This window comes from Pogona vitticeps, chromosome 1, assembly GCF_051106095.1.
Source record: "Pogona vitticeps strain Pit_001003342236 chromosome 1, PviZW2.1, whole genome shotgun sequence".
NCBI lineage: Eukaryota > Metazoa > Chordata > Lepidosauria > Squamata > Agamidae > Pogona > Pogona vitticeps.
Window position 1 is genome coordinate 263,691,569 of NC_135783.1, and position 21,347 is coordinate 263,712,915.

Here is a 21,347-nt window from a genome sequence, read left to right on the forward strand (position 1 = left end):
ATGTCATAAACAATGCTTAATGATATGGAGATTCACACAACCCCATGTGCATGTTCAGTGAATATTAGGAGGGGTTCTCAGCCATACGAAGGCTGGAACCTCACCACTTCTCTCACCTCCCTGAGGACCTCGAACTTTAGACCTCTGTGAGAAAAAGTATACATAGGCCTATATTTGTAGAGTGCCACACTTGTAGGAGAAAGTTGCCAATCTACCCACAAGGGCAGGGGCTCTAAATTTGTACCTGTCCATCCACAGAAAACCTATTTTTATGAAAAGCTAACTGATAATCATCAGTAAAAGGGAAGGGGAAATGCAGTTCCAGAAGAGAGTGCGGCTAGCTTGCCCCACCTGAGAAGTCCTCTATATATTTTTCAAAAGTGTGGAGGAGTTCAGGTGACTTCTCCCAAAGAAGGAGTTCTGAGGGACAGAAAGGGTGAATGCAATCATCTTATTTTCTCTCTTTCCCCATTCCAGTCTGTTCCCCTTGAAGAAACTGTCCAGGGAACTTTATCTCTTGGCCAGTATAGTATTGTCATATAGTGTGTAGGATGTGTCTGTGTGCTCACATGTACTTGCAGGCATGGATATTCATGTACGCTGGCAAAGCACATGAGCAGTAGTAAGGCAAAAGGAGAAATAAATATTCCACCCAAACCCAGCTTTCTGGTGTGGAACAAAGGTCAACTCAAATCTTTATTTTGCAAGAACTATAGCAGGGATATAATAGCATATATTAAAAAGATATTTGTTTATTAAAAATAAAACATTTTACTACTAATTGAACACAGAGATAAGACCAATCCAGAGCTTGGAAACATTGCTTCGTTGGACTTCGGCTCCCAGAATATCCCAGCCACTCTGGCCATTGCTTTACCATCCACCATATTAACAGTTGCTCAAGAAAGAAAAGAAGCAGTGTACAGTATTACAAAGCATGCTTATTTGTAATCAAGCACCAGTGCATGACTTACAGCTTGTTCCCAGGTATGCATGCACAGAATTGGAGTCTAAATTACACTATTTATTTAGACGCATAGTGCACAAAATATAACATAGCTGTAATTTAAATAAAATGTAATATCAGCATCACAACGCTTTGTTTCATTTTCCCTTTTATTCGTGGGAATGGCCACAACTCCTGAAAGGAGATGAATGCAAGTTAATTAAGAATGCTGTGGAACAGGTTCCATGGAAGATGATCACATATTACAAGCTGCAATATGCAATTTGCTCTTTTGTTTCCTTTAGTCTTAAAATACTGTTTTCTATTTAGAATTTGGTTGGGTGATATTCCCTGCCAGGTTTTTAATGCAAATCAAATTTGACATCTCTGTAATTCAAGGGTCTTTGAATTTACAAATGCAAAATACACAATGTTTTAACTTTGGAACAGACAACAATTGACTTAAAATCTTTTTAGCAACAGCATTCCTTTCAAACATGTATTGTACTCTTACAAATTCAGTGTAAAACATATGAGACAACGCTGAAAATAATTAAGTCTTTGAGTCAGCCTTTGTTAGAAACAGGTATTCTCTTTTATCTAATAGAATCTAGAGGACAGAGATAAAGTAACAAGCATAGATGAAGTTGTTCTGTTGTAGGAATCATGTCCATGATGAACCTCTATCAGCACTGCACAATCCTCCGTCTATGTGTTTATGCAAGGCAGATTACCTGGGCTGAGTGTAGGCCTTAGGGTAAGCCTGAAAAGTTGGTTCATCCCATAAAGGAAGGGAAGTTGAAAAGGTTGAAGAGAAATTAACTCCAAGGTTTCCTTCCATGAAATGGTGTTTGATATACCTGTCTCAGAGGGAATTCACAACACTTGTATGATTAGGGTGTTATTGTGTACATATGTTTCTTTGCATCTCTCTGTCATCTGATCTTCAACTTCTACTAAAGCATTTGGTTGTCAGTACAGGTTGCCAATTACATGAATATCTCTTGAATAAAAAACTGTGTTTACCAATAACTCCATCAGCTTTATAAAGACTTTTACATGGTCAATAAAGCATGTGCCTATATGTCCGCCATGTTATGGCAGCATTTTTTTTCAGGAACCTGTATGTAAAACATTATATTCTTCTCTTTCCAAAACCTCCTCTGACTCCAAACTGCATAACTTCGCCTTCTTCATACAAAAAGGACTATAAAAGGGGTATATACACTTGACATTACTTTTCAGTTTATATTCTAAGAATACCTTTAAAGAAACACTTGCAGATTAATCATTTCCAATGGAGAGGTTATCAACATCCAGATGATACAGCATTACAGACAATAAGCAGATATACAGCAAACAGTTGACAATTATAGATGGTGTGCACAGCTTACTCAATAAAGTCAACGACATAACTAAAGGAGAATTGAAAATGAATGTTAAAGCAACCAGTTTTCAGAGTTATCAGTAAAATAAGCAAAGCCGCCTAAGAAATGTGATTTAAAGTTTCATACAAAAATCTGGAGCATGTTGACAAATATAACTAACTTGGAAATTGATTAAATGAACTATGGGATCATAGCCATGCAATAAAAATTGGAAGAGCAGCATCTTTAAAATGGAGAATAGAAATAATATTGGCTTTATGAATCATCATTGTATTGTGATAGGCATTCCCAGTTCTACTCTGTAGCATAGAATCATGGAGTTTAAAACAGACTACTGTAAAAAAAAAAACAATAGAAACATTTGAAATGTTGCCGCATTGTAGGATCCGTCACTTGATTTCTGGGATCAAGATGGAGAATAGTGAAGAAGTACTGGGACAAAGGTATAAAGAACAAAGAAAATCATAAAACACGTAATATAGAGAAAGGCATGGAATGACAAACAAGAAGTATAGCCTGTTGGAGCAGATCATACAAGGAAAAATAAATGGGGAAAGAAGGGCAGGAATGAGAATGTATTGGCTGGAAAATCCTGGAGATGGACTTGGCTGCAACACAATATTATTCAGAATTGCTATATCTAAAGTCAGAATAGAATAGCCGTGACAATGTCCAACTTTAAAAAGGCATGAGAAGAAGTATAGATCTTTGAGTGGGAGATATTAAATTCTTCCCTGGCCTGGATTAAAATCCAAGCCACAGAAGAACTCACTGCATGTTTAGAGCTGAGATTTGAGATACCAAGGTGAACCTGACAGCCATGGAAATCTGAAACTCAGCACCATCTCAACAGCTAACGTAACACTCATACCATGGATGTTGGCAGAACTGAAAATGACAAAATGTGGTTTAAAACAGCTTGGCCAAACTGGATCTCTCCAACCATGTTTCACCAATAGCTTCATAAGTTTCCTATTTTTGCTGCCTGGTTAGCCCTCTAGAAACAGGTGTCTAGGACTATGCAAGCCACCACACATGAACAATGAATTTTGTTCGGCTTAGCATATCTGATGTCATATAGTTCTGTGTCCTGGCCATGGCCAAAGTGATTACATATAAGACTCCCAGGACCAAGAACCCAGGAATTATCATATAACTTTGACACATCCTTGTCTTTTTGTACTCAGGGCTTATAGACTGTTCCTCCAAAAGTTCCCATTTAGGGAGCTGTAAAAATTTCACTCTTATTCTATCAGTCATTGGTAGAGACAGACTTATTTCCCACAAAATTAGATTTCCAAATTAAATGTTGTGTTCCCAGACAATATGAAATTTCTCATCTTTCTTTGGAATATTTTAAATCAAGACAATTCCTGGAGTGCAGTCATCTTGATTTATACTGGACACATTCATTATTATTATAATGAAGTTGTGATAAACATTCAATACGGCAAGATCTGAAAGGAACTGAAACTGAAATGATAAATAAATACAAAATGACAATGCCAAATAAATGCTTTACAATAATATGCCAGCATCCAGTAGCAAAGGCAGCTTGACATTTCCAAGTTTGAACTCTGATGTACATAATTCCATACAGGTAAGCTTCTCATGAAGAATGCCCCACCTACATTTTTCTAAAGAATCAAATAACAAGCTGTATGACCATCGATCAGCTGTATCGACTGCGTTAGTACCAATCTGTACTAACAAGATCACTTCAGCCAAATTTAATACCTAGTAAAGGAAACGGAAAGCTTAAGAAAGTAGGACATAAGTCACAACTAATACCTTGAATTTCTTCCAGAAATCTTTCCAGTTTCCTGGCTAGCTTTGGGAGCCAATGACGAAAGCTGAGCAAAGGTGTTCTGGTGCTGGGTTAAAGTTAGCCCAACATATAGCACATTACAGAAGTCTAATCTAGGGGTTACAATAACAAATAAAGGATTTCTGGAACCAGAGACATCAATTAGGCACCTTTAAGATGTACCAACATTCACTAAAAAGGCAAGAAAGGGAAAGATTAAAGTCCTTTCGTCGCTTTGAAAAGGCTCATCCTAACCTTTCTTTACTCTAGCTACATGGAAGCCCATTTTTTTTCCCCATCGATCATATCAAAGAAAAGCAACCTTCTGCTACTGGGTTTGCTTTCCGTCCCTCACCTGCACATCTTCTCTTTTTTCTTTGATTGTGAAGTGCTGTATTCCATCTTCTTTTTTCTTCAAAACAGCTTCATGTTTAAATGCCACGAACCCTCAGCTACATCCATGGTTCATTCCCTACATTAGGGGAATAGGACTATTATTTAGTTTGGGACAGATTTGTCAATATCACTTTATCAAGAGTAATTAGAAAATCAGATATAAGAAGAAGAAGAAAAGTGGTTTTGATCTTTAAAAAAATCTTTTATGTATCTACCATCTCCAGGCTTAGGAGGGCTTGAGTTTTGTACTGAGCCTTTCTAGTCCTTTAAGAGATGACAAGCATACAGATAAGCATCAAAATACAAGAGAAAGGCTTTCCCAGTGGTCATTCTAATTTTCTGTTCCATTGTATAGTCTAGAATAGTTATTCAAATATATTTTGTACCAATCTGCAGTGTTTTCTAATGGATTTTTGCTAGTGAAGGAAAGAAGCTGATATGAATAAATATTCAGAAGGCCATGTTGATACTGCACACCTTCAGAAACAAAATCCTCCATGAAGGATACTATTTTGGGAAGAAACTGAGAAAGAGGGCCTCTGATAGATCTTTGTCATAAGATTTTATATTTATGTTGCCTTGATTCAGAGCACCAACCGCATTGCATGGCCAATGCACAAAAATCATTGCCAGTGATGGGTAAAACCCGCTCATCTCTGTAAACAGTCTTTCCAAACCTTTACGTAGAATTCGCTCATATGGAAAGTTCTGAAAATGCCAGAGGAATTTTTCCACTATAACCACCCTCTTTCCCTGATCACCAAAAGTTACATAACTACAGCAGGAGAGTGGTGGACATCAAAAGTCAAAAAGTCTCTCAACACTCCTAACTCTCAAAAGTGTGCCATCTCCATTGCTGTTGTGAACAATGTGGATTTGGTTTTGATTCTCCTCTTCAATAAGAAAGGAGGAATTTAGAAAGCTACAGTCCCCAGGGTTGCTTTTGACTAGAGACTTAAGCATGCTTGAAGACCTCATTTTGGCAGCCTGTGTGCCTGTTATTGTATTTCTTCCTGCACTCTTCACTGTAGCTTATTAAGCTTAGGTGAATGGGAGGGAGGAAGGGTGCTTTAAAGAGAAGAGGGCTAGCACTGAGTTGTGGTGCTGAACTTCAGATATGGGATAGCTTGCAATGCCTCAGGAAGTTATCTAAAAAGTGGAGAGTTCACTCCATGTCTTGTCATTGTTATGTACCAGATCACATCCAAATTGGATGATCAAGCCTAACTTTGGCAAATCAAGATCTTACTGGGGAAAGAAAAGGCATAGAGAGCAATATTCTCTTTATATGCTTTGTTAAGTGGCAAAAATTAGATGACAGACTTACAGATTTCAGATAACAACATTTGGATTTTAAGATGTTAAGACTCTTAATCCAGTGATACCACACATATAAGAGTCACTCACCAACTTAGTGCATTGGAGGGGCAGGAACGTTGGTTCCTTTGGGTCTTTAGTTTTGTGCTGCTGAATTCTGACAAGTGACTCAAATCAGTCTTCCATTATGTGGGCACTTCATTTTTGTGAAAAGTTCCAAACTGTTGTTATCCATAACAGTTATTTGGTCAGGTTCCCCAAGCAGGACCAAGCATGGCTTCTAGGATAGCTGAATCCTATTGTCACATGTATGCCACCTCCTCTTCCTATATACTATCTTGGGTCTGGTTATCTTGGACTAAACATTAGTGATGTCCTCACATGCCCTCTGAATAGAACGTTCTCAACTACTGATGACATACAGTATTATTTGGCAACTTCTCTGGTTAGCATCCTCAAGGTGATCACATCCATAGTTACCAAAAGTCATTCAAATTTGTGTCACCTAACTGCAAAGGAGGTCAGTCTTCCACAGACTTACTGTACATCTTCTGTCCACTTTGTTCTGTACAAAGGCCATAAATTTCTAAAGAAACACACACATATGGCTATAACAGTAAACATAAATAAATAATAAAGTGTGTGAAATATATGATTAATCAATTGAATGAATATCATCCCCTCCCATAACCTAACATACTAATATTCATGACTGACATATCCTGCATGAAGAACTTTAACAGTGCTGAAAACCAACAGATTACTTTTCTCTAGGGTAGCTTCCTGCTCTTCCGCTTTTGCCTTGAACCTGGAGCTGAGAGAACTACCCACACAATAATCCATTAAAATGTAACTCACAAACTGACTTTAAACTCAAGAGTCCATTGGCTTTTAACATAACTCATCAAGCTCCCTACTTCTTGACAGTTGACTCTACCATGCTGGAGGTGAAGAAAGTTCTGATATCACTCTGGGTGTCACTGAGTCTATGGAAGTTTTGGTTGCCTAGGAAAAGCCCTGTGATGGATGAGTCAAGAAGAAGTGTATGTTTATTTTTCAGCCCCTTGTAATGTAACCCTCCCACCTGACAGAAGCTGTTTGTCCTCAATGTGGTGACTTGCCTTCAAAGTGCCTTCATGTGTCATAAAATAACAGCCTTTGTATATCAGATATTTGTAGTAAGCTGAGAGACCAATATAACCCAATATCCACACCACTGGTCGTTATTTCATTTTTCTTTTTCTGGCAAGACAACAAGTAGATTCAACACTTCAATTCCAAATTAGGTGTGAAAATTGCCCCCCCCCAAAAAAATAGCTGTGTGATCCAGGACTGGACTAGATAGTGTAGGCAATGTCAAGAACATGGATAATAGGAATTAAGTTGTTATGCCCTTCTGGAAAAAGAGTAAACTATACTCTTTTTTCACACACTGAGCAAACTATAGATGGTTCTATTATTGAAGGAGGACTGTTTCCTGGTTAGAATTTTTCCTGTAAAAGTGACAATTTCTTTTTTCCCCCAAATTGAGCACTTGTTTATGGGAGGAACTGAAAGGAACATGTAATGACAGATAATATATTTTGGTTTGCTAAGTGCACAAATGTTGGGCAACTACTGTACAACTGTTCACAGCTGCCCTGCACATACATATGCATAAATAAATAAATAAATAAATAAATAAATAAAAAATAAAAAATAAAAAAATAATAAATAAATAAATAAATGCCTTCTGATATAGCTTTTGGGGAAATAATATGGCTCTTTTGCTTACCAGTGATCCAGAATAAAGAAAAACCTGATGCCCTTACCAGAGGGTATTATGAGGCAGCAGTAAAGGCCTCAATTCGCCGCTGCAGAGATACAAGTATATGGTAACTGAGCAGCTGCAGTAACAGCAGGGGCCACTGCCTTTATGACCTGTAAGTGAAAAAACTATCTCCATGCTTCCATTGGCCCCTACTTGCTCTGGTAAAGGTGCATTTTCCTCCCAAATCAGCATTCTGCAGCAAAACCCTATTACTCTACAGTGAAGCACCTCACAAACTGTTCTACATTCAAGTAGCAAAATGCATGTGTCTGATTGTCAAGTAAATGAGGTGAGGATGTATAGCCAAAGTAAATAAACATTGTGAAGAAATTGTTTAACTATTGAAGGGGTCAAATCAACACACATTTATATAAAAAGCATAACTTAGCCTAACTGCAGCCATCTTGCCTCTGTAACTTGCTTTGCTACATGAATGTTTCTGCTTAGTAGACAAATAGACAAAGGAGGGAGGCTGCCTGCATTCTGTTGCTTACCACTAACTAGCTAAAATTCGGAATGTGTCCTTCAGCCTGATAAAGAGACCTGGGTGCCTAACATGGTATCGGGAAAGATGAATTATTGCCAGTTGCCTAGACACCTGCAACTCCTCCTTTGTCTCCTCCTTCTCCCACCCCTTTTGCCTCCCCCTTTTCATGTTGAACTTAAAAAAATGTATACTCTGTAATAAGTGGGGGCACTCTCCTCGGCATGTTTGGGCAGATGGAGTTGTGTCCATCATCTTTGCTTGCTTTCAGCTGAAAATAAACAAATATATATTGTCCCTGGTTAATTGGACAATATATCAGAGACAGGTTAATGGCCAGAAATTAGTTCAGGCACCCTTCACTATCTATAAAACTGACACTGAAACTACAGTACTTTTATACACCAGTGAAGCAAGCACTTTAACCTTCCAGACATATATTGGACTGATGGTTGTTTTTGTTGAAACAAACTAACACAGCTACCCCATTGAAACATTCACGGGGGCTAAAGATGTAGGGAGAAATCATCAGTCTAGTTTGGCATATTCCTGCATTTCATTTTTTTCTTTAAACCCCCCCCCCTACATATTTAGCCTTGAGGCTAGGCAAGAAATATTCCAGTGGCCTACTCTGAACAGAGGAAAGCAAACTTTTTAAAAGTCAGCTGTGGCTGTTCTGTTAACTAATAGCCATTAGTAAAATTCTGGTGTAATGCAAACCTAATGCTTGTGCAAACTACTTGCTCTATTCTCAAGCTCTTTTTTGCATAAGTAGAAAGATTCTCTGTTGTGTCTCTACATAGCATTAATATTTGAGACATTCTTCAAGGTGATTGTATCTATCAAATTTTCATGTAGATAGGCTGAACAAATGAAACAGTATTGCATTTTTAAAGGATGAGACTGCTGTTGATTAAGGCCTTGTCGGATCAGGCATTTTCTTTCAGTTTTCCCAGTGGTGCCATGACTGGTAATGATACAAGCATTAGCATAGGCAAGTTGCCATTACAATATGAAAGTGCCCTAAGATTTAGGTACTTTTTAGGGGACAAAGGTTCTGGGAGATGTGGTATTGTTTTTTCAACTTTTAACTGCCATCCTTCTTCCTACAACCTCCCAATGAGCCACCTGAGGCTGAGATATAGTGACATGCTCAAGGCTAAGCCAGTAAGCTTCACAGTTCAGTGGGAATTTCATCTGCACTTCCTAACTTCAGAACTAAGACTTGAGTCACTATAAAGAAAAGCCATTAGAAAGCTGTAAAGGAGATGCTGGAGCATTGAATAGGATGTTGCAAGCTTCATTATAACAAAGTGAGCATGATGCATTCACAGTATGCAAAGAAGTCTTCCCACTTATGCAGATAATTTACTGATGTATTTCTTTTATATAAAACCTTTACACATTTGTGGGCCCATGATACAAAAGAACGGAGGGCATTGCATATGTCAGCCGAGCTCATAAAAATTCCATGTACAATAGCCAAGGACTTCCTTGAACACAAAACAGACACAATGTAGTCAGTTTGCAGCTAAGGAAGTACTGCGATCAGGTATGGCTGACCCGAGGTTGGTTAATGATGCCTTTGCAGCTCTAATAGAGCAAGTCCTGACATACCCTTCAAGCAACTGTCGCACTAAAGGGAAAGAACTAGCGCTGAGAGTTAATAGCTAACTAGATCTGGTATTTTAGGACAAAAGGGACCTATTGTGCTTCTGTCAGGAGAATCAGAAAGCTCAGTGGACTTTTTAAGAGACTCTGTCCGTTTTATATCGAACTAGAGAGACTGTCAGATCCAGTATCCAGAAAAGGGCTTTGCTGAAAATAGTCTCAAATGGGAGTTGTGGGGGGTTGGGGATGAATCTGTAGGCTCAAGAGAAGTGTACTTCTAACCATAAATTGTTATAAAATTAGGACTTCTGACAAATTCACACAAATTCCACCAGTGGCTTGATGAAAACATAAAATTCTTGCCTTTAAATACTTAAATTGTTACTTAATTTGTTGGCTGAAATGCTGTTGCACAGTTATGGAAATATCATAACATTGAAACTTAAATTGCCGTAAGTTAAGAAACGTTTCTAGACATTATCTGTTGCATGCCAAGTTGTGTGACTCACTATGCAACAGATACAGTGGTACCTCGACTTACGAACGTCTCCACTTGCAAACGTTTCGAGTTACGAATGGCTCCATTCGCAAAATGTTGCTTCGACTTGCAAACGGAGCCTTGACTTACGAACAAAAAAAACACCTTTCCTGCCCTTTTTTTGAACTAAGTTCATCTTAGGTCAAAAGAAGAAAAAATAAAAAATTCTCCCCCTAGTGGTAGAGTACGGATTAACCGGCTTTGCATTAGTTCCTATGTGAACTAATGCCTCTACTCGCAAACAGCGCCTTGACATACAAATGAAAAACAGCCAAAATAGATTAAATGGTTTTCAATGCATTCCTATTAGAAATTTTGCCTCGACTTATGAACTTTTTGATGTACAAATGATGTTCCAATACAGATCAAGTTCGTAAGTCAAGGTACCATTGTGTCTATGGAGATTTCTTTATTTTTTAACAACTTGGGATAAGGTAAGGTGTATAGAAGGTAAAGGGGGATATGAGGGGAGAAAAAAGGAGGGGGAGGAGAACACAAAATGTATTGACATCCAATCTATTCATGTTGCAATGTCAACTCAACTTTCCGCTTTTCTTCTGTTTGATGTCCTCCAGGTTTTAACTTACATGTATATCCTAGTTTTAATCTATGTTATTGAAGTACTATTTGGTGACTCAAGCCATTTATATAATAAATCCCATCATTCAGTTGCCTTTTGTACTGGACAGTGTTTCAACACTTCTGATAAGATATCCATTTCTGCCGCTTCCCATATCTTCTCAATATGTTCCTCTTGTTTCGGTATCACCGATTTCTTCCAATTCTTGGCATAAAGAATTCTGGCTGCAGTGTTTATATATACAGTGGTGCCCCACATAGCGATGATTAATCCGTTCCAGATTAATCGTCGCTATGAGGAAACATTGCTAAACGGAATGGAAAAAGCCATAGGAACGCATTGGGGCCCAAACTCACAGTTCAGCGAAGTTCCTCCATAGCGCCGCCATTTTCACACCCTTGGTAAGCGAGGGCAGGGCGCAAAAATGGTTGCGGTGGCCATTTTGGACACTTGGCGGCCATTTTGGAACCGCCGATCAGCTGTTCAAAAAACATCGCAATGCGAAGATCGGTAAGTGAAACGCTTACCGATCATCGCAATGCGATGTTTTACCCATTAAAACATCCCAATGTGATCGCATTAGCGATCAAAAAAAATAGATCACTATGTAGATTCGTCGTTAAACGGTGCACTCGTTATGCGAGGCACCACTGTATAACTAAGTAATTCTTTGTCTTACCTATATTTTCTTGTATAATAGTAGAAACAGTTCTGGGGTTAGTGGATCCTTACAAAGCAATATTTTTGTAACAGAGTATGTACACCTATCCAAAATTGTTTCACTACTCCGCAAGTCCACCACATATGGTAAAAACTTCCCTCGTCTGCTTCACACTTCCAACAAACATTTGACACATCTGTATAAATCTTTGATAATTTTTCGAGTCATATGCCACCTGTAAAACATCTTACATATAGTCTCCTTGAATTTAACTGATTTTGTGAGCTTTATATTATTTTGCCATGTTTGCAACCATTGATTAATATCAATATTATGTCCTATATTTTGTGCCCACCTAATCATACATTCTTTGACTATCTCGTCTTGCATTTTAATTTCTAACAAATAATCTTACATTTTCTGAATTACTTTATCTTTTGAACCCAGTAGGTTTATCAAATATCATTTGTTTTGGGTAAAAACCCTCTATTTTACCTTTTCTATACCTAGAATATATATTGCTTCTAAGGTCTCAAGAAGAGCTAGAGACACTATATATATAAAACCACCAGTTTGTCTGTCTGTCTGTCTGTCTATTGTGTCTCTAGCTCTTCTTTAGACCTTATCTCGCAATACTTTTTAAATAAATCTTTATATCTTAGAAGTTTTGCTTCCATCATAAGATTAGGTTGCGTAAAGGCCTCTATAGGTGATACCCAGACTGGCATTTTTTGGTAAATCTGTTGGATGATCTTTTTCCAAGACCCTAGTAGAGCTCTTCTTATCATATGCAAGTTGAAATGTTTCTGCTCTTTATCTTTTTTGTAGCATAGAAAAGCATGCCAACTGAACTGCACTCGTGGCGCAGTGGTTAAAACGCTGTACTGCAGCTAAAACTGTGCTCACGACCTGGGGTTCAAATCCCAGGTAGCCGGCTCAAGGTTGACTCAGCCTTCCATCCTTCCGAGGTCGGTAAAATGAGTACCCAGCTTGCTGGGGGGGCAATGTGTAGCCTGTATAATTAAAATTGTAAATCGCCCGGAGAGTGCTTGTAGCGCTATGGGGCGGTATATAAGTCCAATAAATAAATAAATAATAAATAAATAAATAAATAAATGTCCCTCCAAACTGAGTAATCTATCATTTTCTAAAGTTATCCATTCCTTTATCCAGTCTAATACACAAGATCTATAGTATAAAACCCAATCTGGGAGACCAAAACCTGCTCTTTGCTTGGCGTCTTGCATTGCTTTAATTTTAATTATTGGTTTTTTACCTTGCCAGACAAATCTCATAATTATCTTGTTAAGTTCTTGGAAAAAAAGACTTTTAATATTATGGGAGTTGTCTGAAATAAAAATAGAATTTTAGGTAGAAAATTCATTTTAATTGTTGCTATTCTTCTTCCCATCATCAATAGCTGTAATATGTCCCATCTTTCCAAGCTGGTCTGCATCTCTTTCATCAACTTCATATAATTATCTTTAAATAATGTACTCGTTTCTTTGTGATTTGGATCCCTAAGTATCTAATACTCTTTTCTTCTTGAAAATTAGTCTTTTCTATTAGCTTCTATCATTCTTGTTCTCTCGTTTTTAACAAGTATTTTTGTTTTCTTTTGGTTTATTTTCATTCCTGCCATATCACCAAAATTTTTCAACATCTCCTTCAGGTCTTCAATTGAGTCCATTGGATCTTCCAATATAATAACTAGATCATCTGCAAAAGCTTGGAGTTTATAGGTATGACCTCTTACTTTCAATCCTTTTATTTCCTTTTTATCTCTAGTTGCTCAGTTAATATTTCTAGAGTAAGAATGAATAGTAATGAAGAGAGAGGACAGCCCTATCTAGTACCTTTCTATATTTGTATTTCTTTTGTCAACTCTCCATTGATTCTAACTTTTGCCTTTTGCTAGGTATAGATTGCTTTAATTAATTTCAAAAATCTTTCTCTAACTTGTAGCACTTCCAATTGATGTAGCATAAAATTCAAATTTAGATTTTCGAAAGCTTTCTCCGCATCCAAGATTGTCATAGCCATTTGCTTTTCTGGGTGGGCTTCATAGTATTCCAGAATATTTTAAATTATCCTTATATTATTTTTCATCTGCCTTTTTGGAAGAAAGCCCAGCTGGTCTTGATGTATTGTCTGTATTAGAATTCTTTTCAATCTAGTTGCCAACATGGTCACATATATTTTATAATCCATGTTCAGTAATGAGATCAGTCTGTAGTTTTTGATTTATTTACCCTCCGTGTTTTCCTTATGTATAAAAGAAATAATTGCTTTGGACCACATTGGTGGAAGTTCTCCCTTTTCTTCTACATATTCCAAGAGTTTCTTACATGGTTTGAGCAATACATTTTCTAATTCTTTATAATATTCTGCTGGCAGACCATCTGGGCCTTATGATTTCCCATTCTTTTGCTTTTTGAGGGCTTCTATAATTTCTGCATATGTTAAGGGCTCATTTAAGGACTGCATTTGGTCTTTAGTTAGTTTCATTTTATTGTATTTTATTACATCTTCTTTCTGAGCTTCCTTGTCTACTTCCTTTCTATTGTATAAATTGCGGTAGAAGTCCTCAACAATCTTTTTTATTTCTACTTGTTTAAATTTCTCAGTCCCTGTTTCATCTTTCAATGTTCATATTATTGTTTTCTCTTTCTCTTTCCTTAATTTATATGCTAACCATCTCCCCATCTTGCTTGCATTTTCAAAAAAAATTGCTTTGCAAATTTAAGCTTCTTTGCAGTTTCCTCAGTGAGCAATATATTTATCTGGTGTTGTACTAACTTTATCTTCTTTTTCAGTTCTGTATTTGTTGGGTTTCGTTTCAGCTGTAGTTCATCTGAGGCTAATCTATTTTCCAAAATCTTATATTTTTTCTGTCTTTCTCTTTTTTTGTTTTGATGCAAATCTTATGGCTACTCCTCTTAAAAATGCCTTACTTGCCTCCCAGACCATTGTCATTGGCCTCATATTCTGTTTGAAGAAGAAATCCATGTCTTCTTTTACTTGCTTAATAAATTTCTCGTTTTTTAGATGTGAAGTATTGAGCTTCCAATTAAATTCTCTTGATTTGCTACCCAGTTGTAATGAAATTGGACTGTGGTCTGCAAATCTGTTGGGTAAGATGTCTATTTGCTCCAGTTCTTTCATTAGGCTTGTTGAGATCCAACATCTATCAATTCTTGCACGATTTATGCTTGTTAGAATAAAAGGTATGGTCTCATGTCTTTGGGTTACATGTCTTCCATGCATCTATAATATTTACTTCTTCCACCAATTGTAGAAAATTGAGACTGTTCCTCTCTCTTTTTTTGGTTATTTTATCTGATTTTGAGTCTAGTTCTTTGTCAAAAACAGCATTAAAATCTCCTATCATACAATAGTAGTGATAATCTTTATTTGTTAGTTCTAGTTGCAGTTGTTTTAAAAAAAATTCTTGATTTCCATTTGGCGTGTAAATATTAATGATTAGCATTTTCTTTGATTCTCTTTGGATTTCCACCATTAGTATCCTTCCATTGTCTGAGGCAAAAAAAAATTTTTTGGTTCCAGTTCTTTCTTTATGTACATAGCCACACCTTTCTTCTTTTTACTTATATCCAAAGCTACAAATAATTTTCCTAGTCTTGAACATTCCAGCAGTTTCTGGTCTGCTCTTTTCATATGGGTTTATTGAATGCAAATTACCTCAGATTTCTGTTTCTGCAGTTGTAGAAAGATCTTCCATTTTTGAGGTGGGTTCAGAACATTTATGTTGACTGAAAAAAAAATCTTCATTTGTTTTCTAGTCATCTTGTTGTTGATTACTACCTTTCTGTTTTCTCTTCATCATGCCTCTGGTACGTCTTGGCTCAGCTACTTCCTGTTCTCCTAGCTCTGTATCTGATTCTGATTGTGATGGGTGATCTGATTTCTCTTGATGTCTTTCTTCAGTTTGGTTCATTCAAGCATCTGTACCTCTCACTTTTTCCTCAAGATCTTGTGTGTTTTTTTCCACTTCAGATATGTGTTGTTTGGCCTCTGATATCTCCGTTTTCATCTCTTTCATCTGATCCACTATTTGGCTGAGACGTTCATTTACTTGTTGAAATCCTCTTGTTAGTAAATTTTGCATGGTGGTCCACCATTCTTTGTCTGGTTCTTGTGCCACTAGTTTTCCCAGACTTTGGGCAGGAGAGGTTCCATGCATTTGGGGCTTTGGTTTTTTGGAGGCCATTTCAATCTTTTCAGTAACAATATCTCAATATTCTTCCTACTATCTCTGAATAGAGGTTGTGTGAATTTCACTGTACCCTTTACCAAAATAACCAAGCCTTAAATACACCACTTGCTCTTTCACAAATTTCCCCTATTTAACCCACAAACAAACCCACAACCAACAACCTCTCCCAAGATCTTCCTCCAATCTTTACCCAGGTATTATAGTATATAAATTAGCTTTTAACCCAGCAGTTTAAAGTATAACCATGGCAATCATGTTCCTTCTTCTCTAAAATCCTAGCAATGATGTTATGTCTCTTGACCTCTATTACCAGAGTCCCATGCAATCCAATGAAGAAAGTCCAAGTTGACAATTACAGGGTCTCAAACCTCAATATTTGTACAGTTCCAGCCTCAATACAATATTCTAGAGTCCCAATTAACATTCCAGATTTCAAAACGAAGCTAGGAAAAATCTCCAGCTATCCCACTTCAATATTTGTACAGTTCCAATCTCAGTGGGATATTCCAAAGACCCAAAGGCTTCCCACTTATCAAATCCAATATAATATAGAAGGTGTATTGAGACTGTCACTCAGCCTTCCTCCAGAAGGTGTCCTTATAATCCACTGTATGCTCCTTCCACCATAAATCCAACCAAACAACTCCAGTCCTGGTTTTCCCAGTTCCACAGTCCACCCTTGACAACTGTATCTTCCCAGTTACCTTCTCACAGTATATAAAATAGCTCTTTACAACCGTAGCCTCTGAGAGGGGTCTCCCAAGACTTCCCCACTCCAGGGATATTATGCAGTTCCCAAGTTTTGGTAGAACCGTTGCGAAGTCTAGTAGCACGGGGTTATTATTATTCAGTTTGTTTTTCTTACTGATAAGAGCTTTAAGTTCCGTCCGTTGTTATTTAATTCACCCTGGGATTTTTCCAGGATCAGATTTTTCTTCTCTCACTCTGTCATTTTTGGCCTTGACCAGCCTGCAATTTAAAAGATAGTTTCACTTTTGAGACAGCAGACCGGTAAGCTTCTTCCCTTCTTTTTAGGCAAATATTTTCACTCTAGTTTCTCTTTCCCCTTTATAGGGCTATTCATAGATCAAAGGCTTCAACTTACTTTATTGTTGTGCATTTTCAACGCCATATTTGTTTGTTCTCCTCTCCTCTGGGGGGGGGGGTTACTCACAGTTAACTGCCCAAGATGGCTCCTGCATCCAATCTGTGCTCAGGTGATCTCTTCAGAGGGAAGAAATACCAGGTTGCTGCCCAGCTTCCTTCCCATCTGTTGCTCACCAGCTACTCAGGGAGACTTTTCCTAGCCTCCCTTTTGGTCCCCCATCTCCTGAGGGCCCCCCAGATCGGGCAGTTCCAGCTTTTCCCAGGAGCTGTTCCTAGGAGCTGCTGACAGCACCACAACAAGCCCCGCCTCCTAGATATCTATGGAGATTTCTTAGCTTATCACAATTTGTGTCTAAAAGCTATGCTGTTTGTTTAAGTGTGCAACAGTATTTCAGCCTATATTTTATATAAAAGAAATACAAAATGTGCCTTTATTGATTTCATACAGATTCATATTATTCATTCCTGTTTGGAAATAGTTCAGATATATAAGAGTATTTAAATGGACATCCCAAATCATTCATCATAACATTCATATTGAATCCCAAATAGTGCTTTGAATATCTGAAATATGGCTCAATATGTTTTACAAAGGCCTTTGAATGACAATGTACAGTGTCCTCCCAATCTGCAGGATCAGTGTCTGCTGATTCACTTATCTGCTATCTGAAAAAAAACCCAAACCAGCCCCCAAAATACATATTGTTATGGCCACTAGAGGAAGCCACAGACCATGCAATGTATAGCATTCAATACTTTTGCATTTTCCAGGCTCAGGGGTGGGGGTGGGTGGGTTTCGAACCATTGTCATACTGTATATTGTCATTGGCAGGCAGCAGGCCTTGAATCTTCTCTGGAGCTTGCAAAGACTGGGCTTCCAGCAGAGACAGGTCAAGCAAGCTCCAGGCTCACTAAACCACTGGATAATTCTAGTGGGACTCAGGGCTACTTACAATCATGGGATGAATTATGCTTCATTTCTCATAAATTCTGAAACAATGGCAACTTGTTATGAAAATATTTGGATCAAAGCTCCATAGAAATATTTAGCCTAACAGCCTGAATAGTTTCATGGTGGAACACATGTTACATGTATATCTTCAAACATAATCTAATGGGGAAAAATTAAACAAAGGACATAAGAAAATTTTATAAACATTTAACATTTATTTCAGAGCATGACCCTTTTTTAGAAATGAAGATTAACTAGCATGTGAGAAGTATTTCTCTTAGACCTGTTTTATTTAAATAAGTGTGAAATTTAGCAGCAAAATGAACCTTAGCACTTTTCATAATACCTACAAATGTTCGAAGTTCCCTAAACAGACAGTAGTGCAAAAAAAAAACTATCCAAAACAATTTTCACTGACTTTGGTGGACAAGTTATAACACTTAACTGTTGACAAGCAAAATCTTAGCAAATTCTTTCAGGTGCAAACTGCAGAGTTATTAAAACATATCCACACAAACATACACATCATTTAGCTATTTCAGATTTGGCTTCCTACATTCCCCTTCACAAATCTCTGTGACAATACTAGACAATCTTCAGCAAAACACAGCAAGTGGATTCAAAGAAGCTAGTTGCTTGCCGGAATGATGCCTGCTAGTCTACAATCATTAAAGCCTTTTTTAAACACAGCTCTGTGCTCTGAAAGTAGTACTATCAGTGGATGCCCTCATATAGGTTAGGAATTCACACTGCTTTAGAATTTTTATCAGCACTACTGTGAAGCTGGAGCTCTTGACGATTATAGGTCTCAGAACAACAAAGAAGGCATAAGAGTTCAGGATACACTGGTCCTTTTTTATACAGTTGCCACAGTTTGGCACCAGCAATTGTTACTTTATAAGAACTGAATTCTGAATAGATGGATGTCCCCTAAGATTTCTTTTTTGTTTTGTGTAAGCTACTTAGGACAGTTGATTTTTGTGTACTTTTGCTTGATGATCCTTGACTTGAAGAAAAAGAGCACTTTTCTATTTCAATTTTCTTCTCCTGATTATCCAGACTCCGCTTTGCAATTGCCCCTGGAGACACTGAACCTGACGCACTCTGAAACAACAAAACCAATGAACAACATTTAATATTGACTGTGCTGGTAAGGAAATAGGAGGGAACTGTGGTAGTGCACATCCCAACGAAGAGTAAAGTGGGAGTATCTGTATGCAGTAGGTTATACAGTTTTCTGTGCTACTGTAACAAATACAGTAGGTATGCATCACAGAAGATTTTGGAGGGTTGAGAACTTGTTGAGGAAGGCTGATTTAAAAGCACTGGCTCACATTTTTTAAATGGCTGAAATTCTCTTAATGTAAGTCACAACTAAAGTAGGCCCATCTGAATCAATGACATTTATGTAGAATTCTTATCCACTGATCCAATGTCCCTATTCTAGTGCCACCTATTATGCTAAGCACAGTATTTCAGCCATTGGTTCCATATTATCCCAGATTAGTGCAAACTGAATGCCAACCTCAGAAACTCTTAAAGTTCTTAGCTGGCGGCTACTACAGGACTGAACTGACCCCTTGATTAAGAAGGAAAAAATGAGTAATGCTCACATGGGAAGATAATTTAACCGAAGAAGTTTTCTTTTTAAGTGTCCCATTTTGTAAAACACTGGAATGATCTTTTTTCTTTTTAACCTGAAAAAAAGAATAAAAGACATTTGGTTTTAAATAGAAATCAAAGTGAAAAATGCAAAAGAATAATAATAAACCTAACACAAATCATGTCTTGACCAACACAGTTCTATGGTACTGTCTAGTTTAATGTATTATATCTAATGAGTATCATAGTTAATGTTTACCTGTTTTGTTGGTGTTGGGGGTTTACTGTTCCCACTCTCTGTTTCTGTTTCTATACTGGGATCAGAGTTGCCATTGCTGCTAACAGGGCTGTCTTGACTTTTATGGATTTCCTCTGATTGTGTAGAAGATGATGCAATATTTAGTTCATCTTCAAGAATGCCTGTTTCTCTGCTCTCTGCACTAGAGCTGTTATTCCACTTCTTCATCAACTCAAGGACATTAAACGGCCTCTGAATAATGCGTGTTTCACCCTGAGTAGTAACAATAAGTTTACTTTTATCTGATTGATTTATTATGAACAACAAAACAGAAAAGCCATCCGCTTTTGTGCTATAGGATTTTGTTTTAGGAAACTTAAGTATTTCTTTAATTCTTTTCAAAACAGTTGTGTATCATATGAGGCTTCAAGGACTCCAAGAGAAAAAGCTTGCTCTCCTCTTGACAATAATTGAACTCATACATTTACAATGTAAACCTGAAAAAGAACTTTACAACTGAAGCCAGGTCTTCTATTGACTAGCATTACATTTGTACAACATCTTTGTACATATATCGTCTTCATTCTAGCCAAAACATACCAGAAGCAACTGTTGTTATCACCAACACTGCAGATGTTTTCTCAAGAAAACTTATACTTTATTTAGATGAATAACAGCTTTTGGCCACCATCATTCTCAAAATCTAGATATTATGATTAGCACTGTCCTCTTTAAGGCTGTTTCTTGAAATGGTTAGATGGAGAAGTCATTCACCTACTCATAAGTAAATGAGACTTAAAAGTCTTTCTAATCTCTCATTTCTAGACTTCAAATATGTAAACACAGAAATAGCAGTGTACTGCCAAGAGAAAACACTGCTACACCCAATAAATACAAAATGCAATATACTAAAGGATTTATTGTGAGGAATCATTATTTTTTAAAAGCATGCTGTACATAAAGTGAAATAAGGATGAAAAACTTTACTCTGCTTTAAAAAAAACTTAGATGTTTTTAAAATGTACATCTGTATGCCAAAACTTTCCTTTGATTGCATCAAAAGCATCAAGTACAATTAATAAATATATCAGATAATTTTCATCAAATAACAGGCAACATCAAGACCATCTGGGGCAGCTAACATTGAATCTTCCATGGTACATGTTAAGGGGCATGGAGTGCACTGATGTAAGTATGAAATTTCCCGTTCCTCTCCATACTCACAAAGAATTGTGTTGGTATAAAAACAATTTCCAAAAATCTATTGCTGTATCTGGGGAAGAGGAAGACATGACTGATGGTGATGCTAAAACTATTCTGATCACATTCTTATTCCACATAAATCTGAGCTCCTATTGTCACTGCTGTTGAGAAAACAACAGTCCCAGATAATAGCTATGTGAGTGCTCCAGCTGGGCACAAGAACAACTATTATCACTGCAGAATTTGGTGTTTGTACTAAATGCAGGAGCATTGTCAAGATCAGATCCAAAACAATAGCTGGGGGCATTGCAGTTCTGGTAATGATGAAGCTGTTTTTGTGGGTCCAATAATACAACCTACTGGTGTTCATAATAGTATAATCTTACACAGACCTCTAGAACCATTAAGACTACAGGTACAATAGAATTTTCCATTTAAAAAAAATAATGTTAGACCTCCAAGCTGCTGGA

The 21,347-nt window shown here is 37.2% G+C and overlaps 1 protein-coding gene across 8 annotated transcripts in view; it reads right to left on the reverse strand.

The window, feature by feature from the left end:
* Nucleotides 1-18,029: 18,029 nt before the first annotated feature.
* Nucleotides 18,030-21,347, reverse strand: part of STK33 (serine/threonine kinase 33) — a 93,536-nt gene continuing 90,218 nt past the window's right edge. For all 8 annotated transcript variants that reach the window (XM_020789896.3, XM_072985730.2, XM_072985734.2 and 5 more), the window contains 3 exons: nucleotides 19,696-19,947; nucleotides 19,448-19,531; nucleotides 18,030-18,938 (listed from right to left, as the gene is read on the reverse strand). In XM_020789896.3, coding sequence (XP_020645555.3) covers nucleotides 18,765-18,938; nucleotides 19,448-19,531; nucleotides 19,696-19,947 — 510 coding nt within the window. In that variant the 3' untranslated portion in view covers nucleotides 18,030-18,764. The remainder of the gene's footprint in view (nucleotides 18,939-19,447; nucleotides 19,532-19,695; nucleotides 19,948-21,347) is intronic.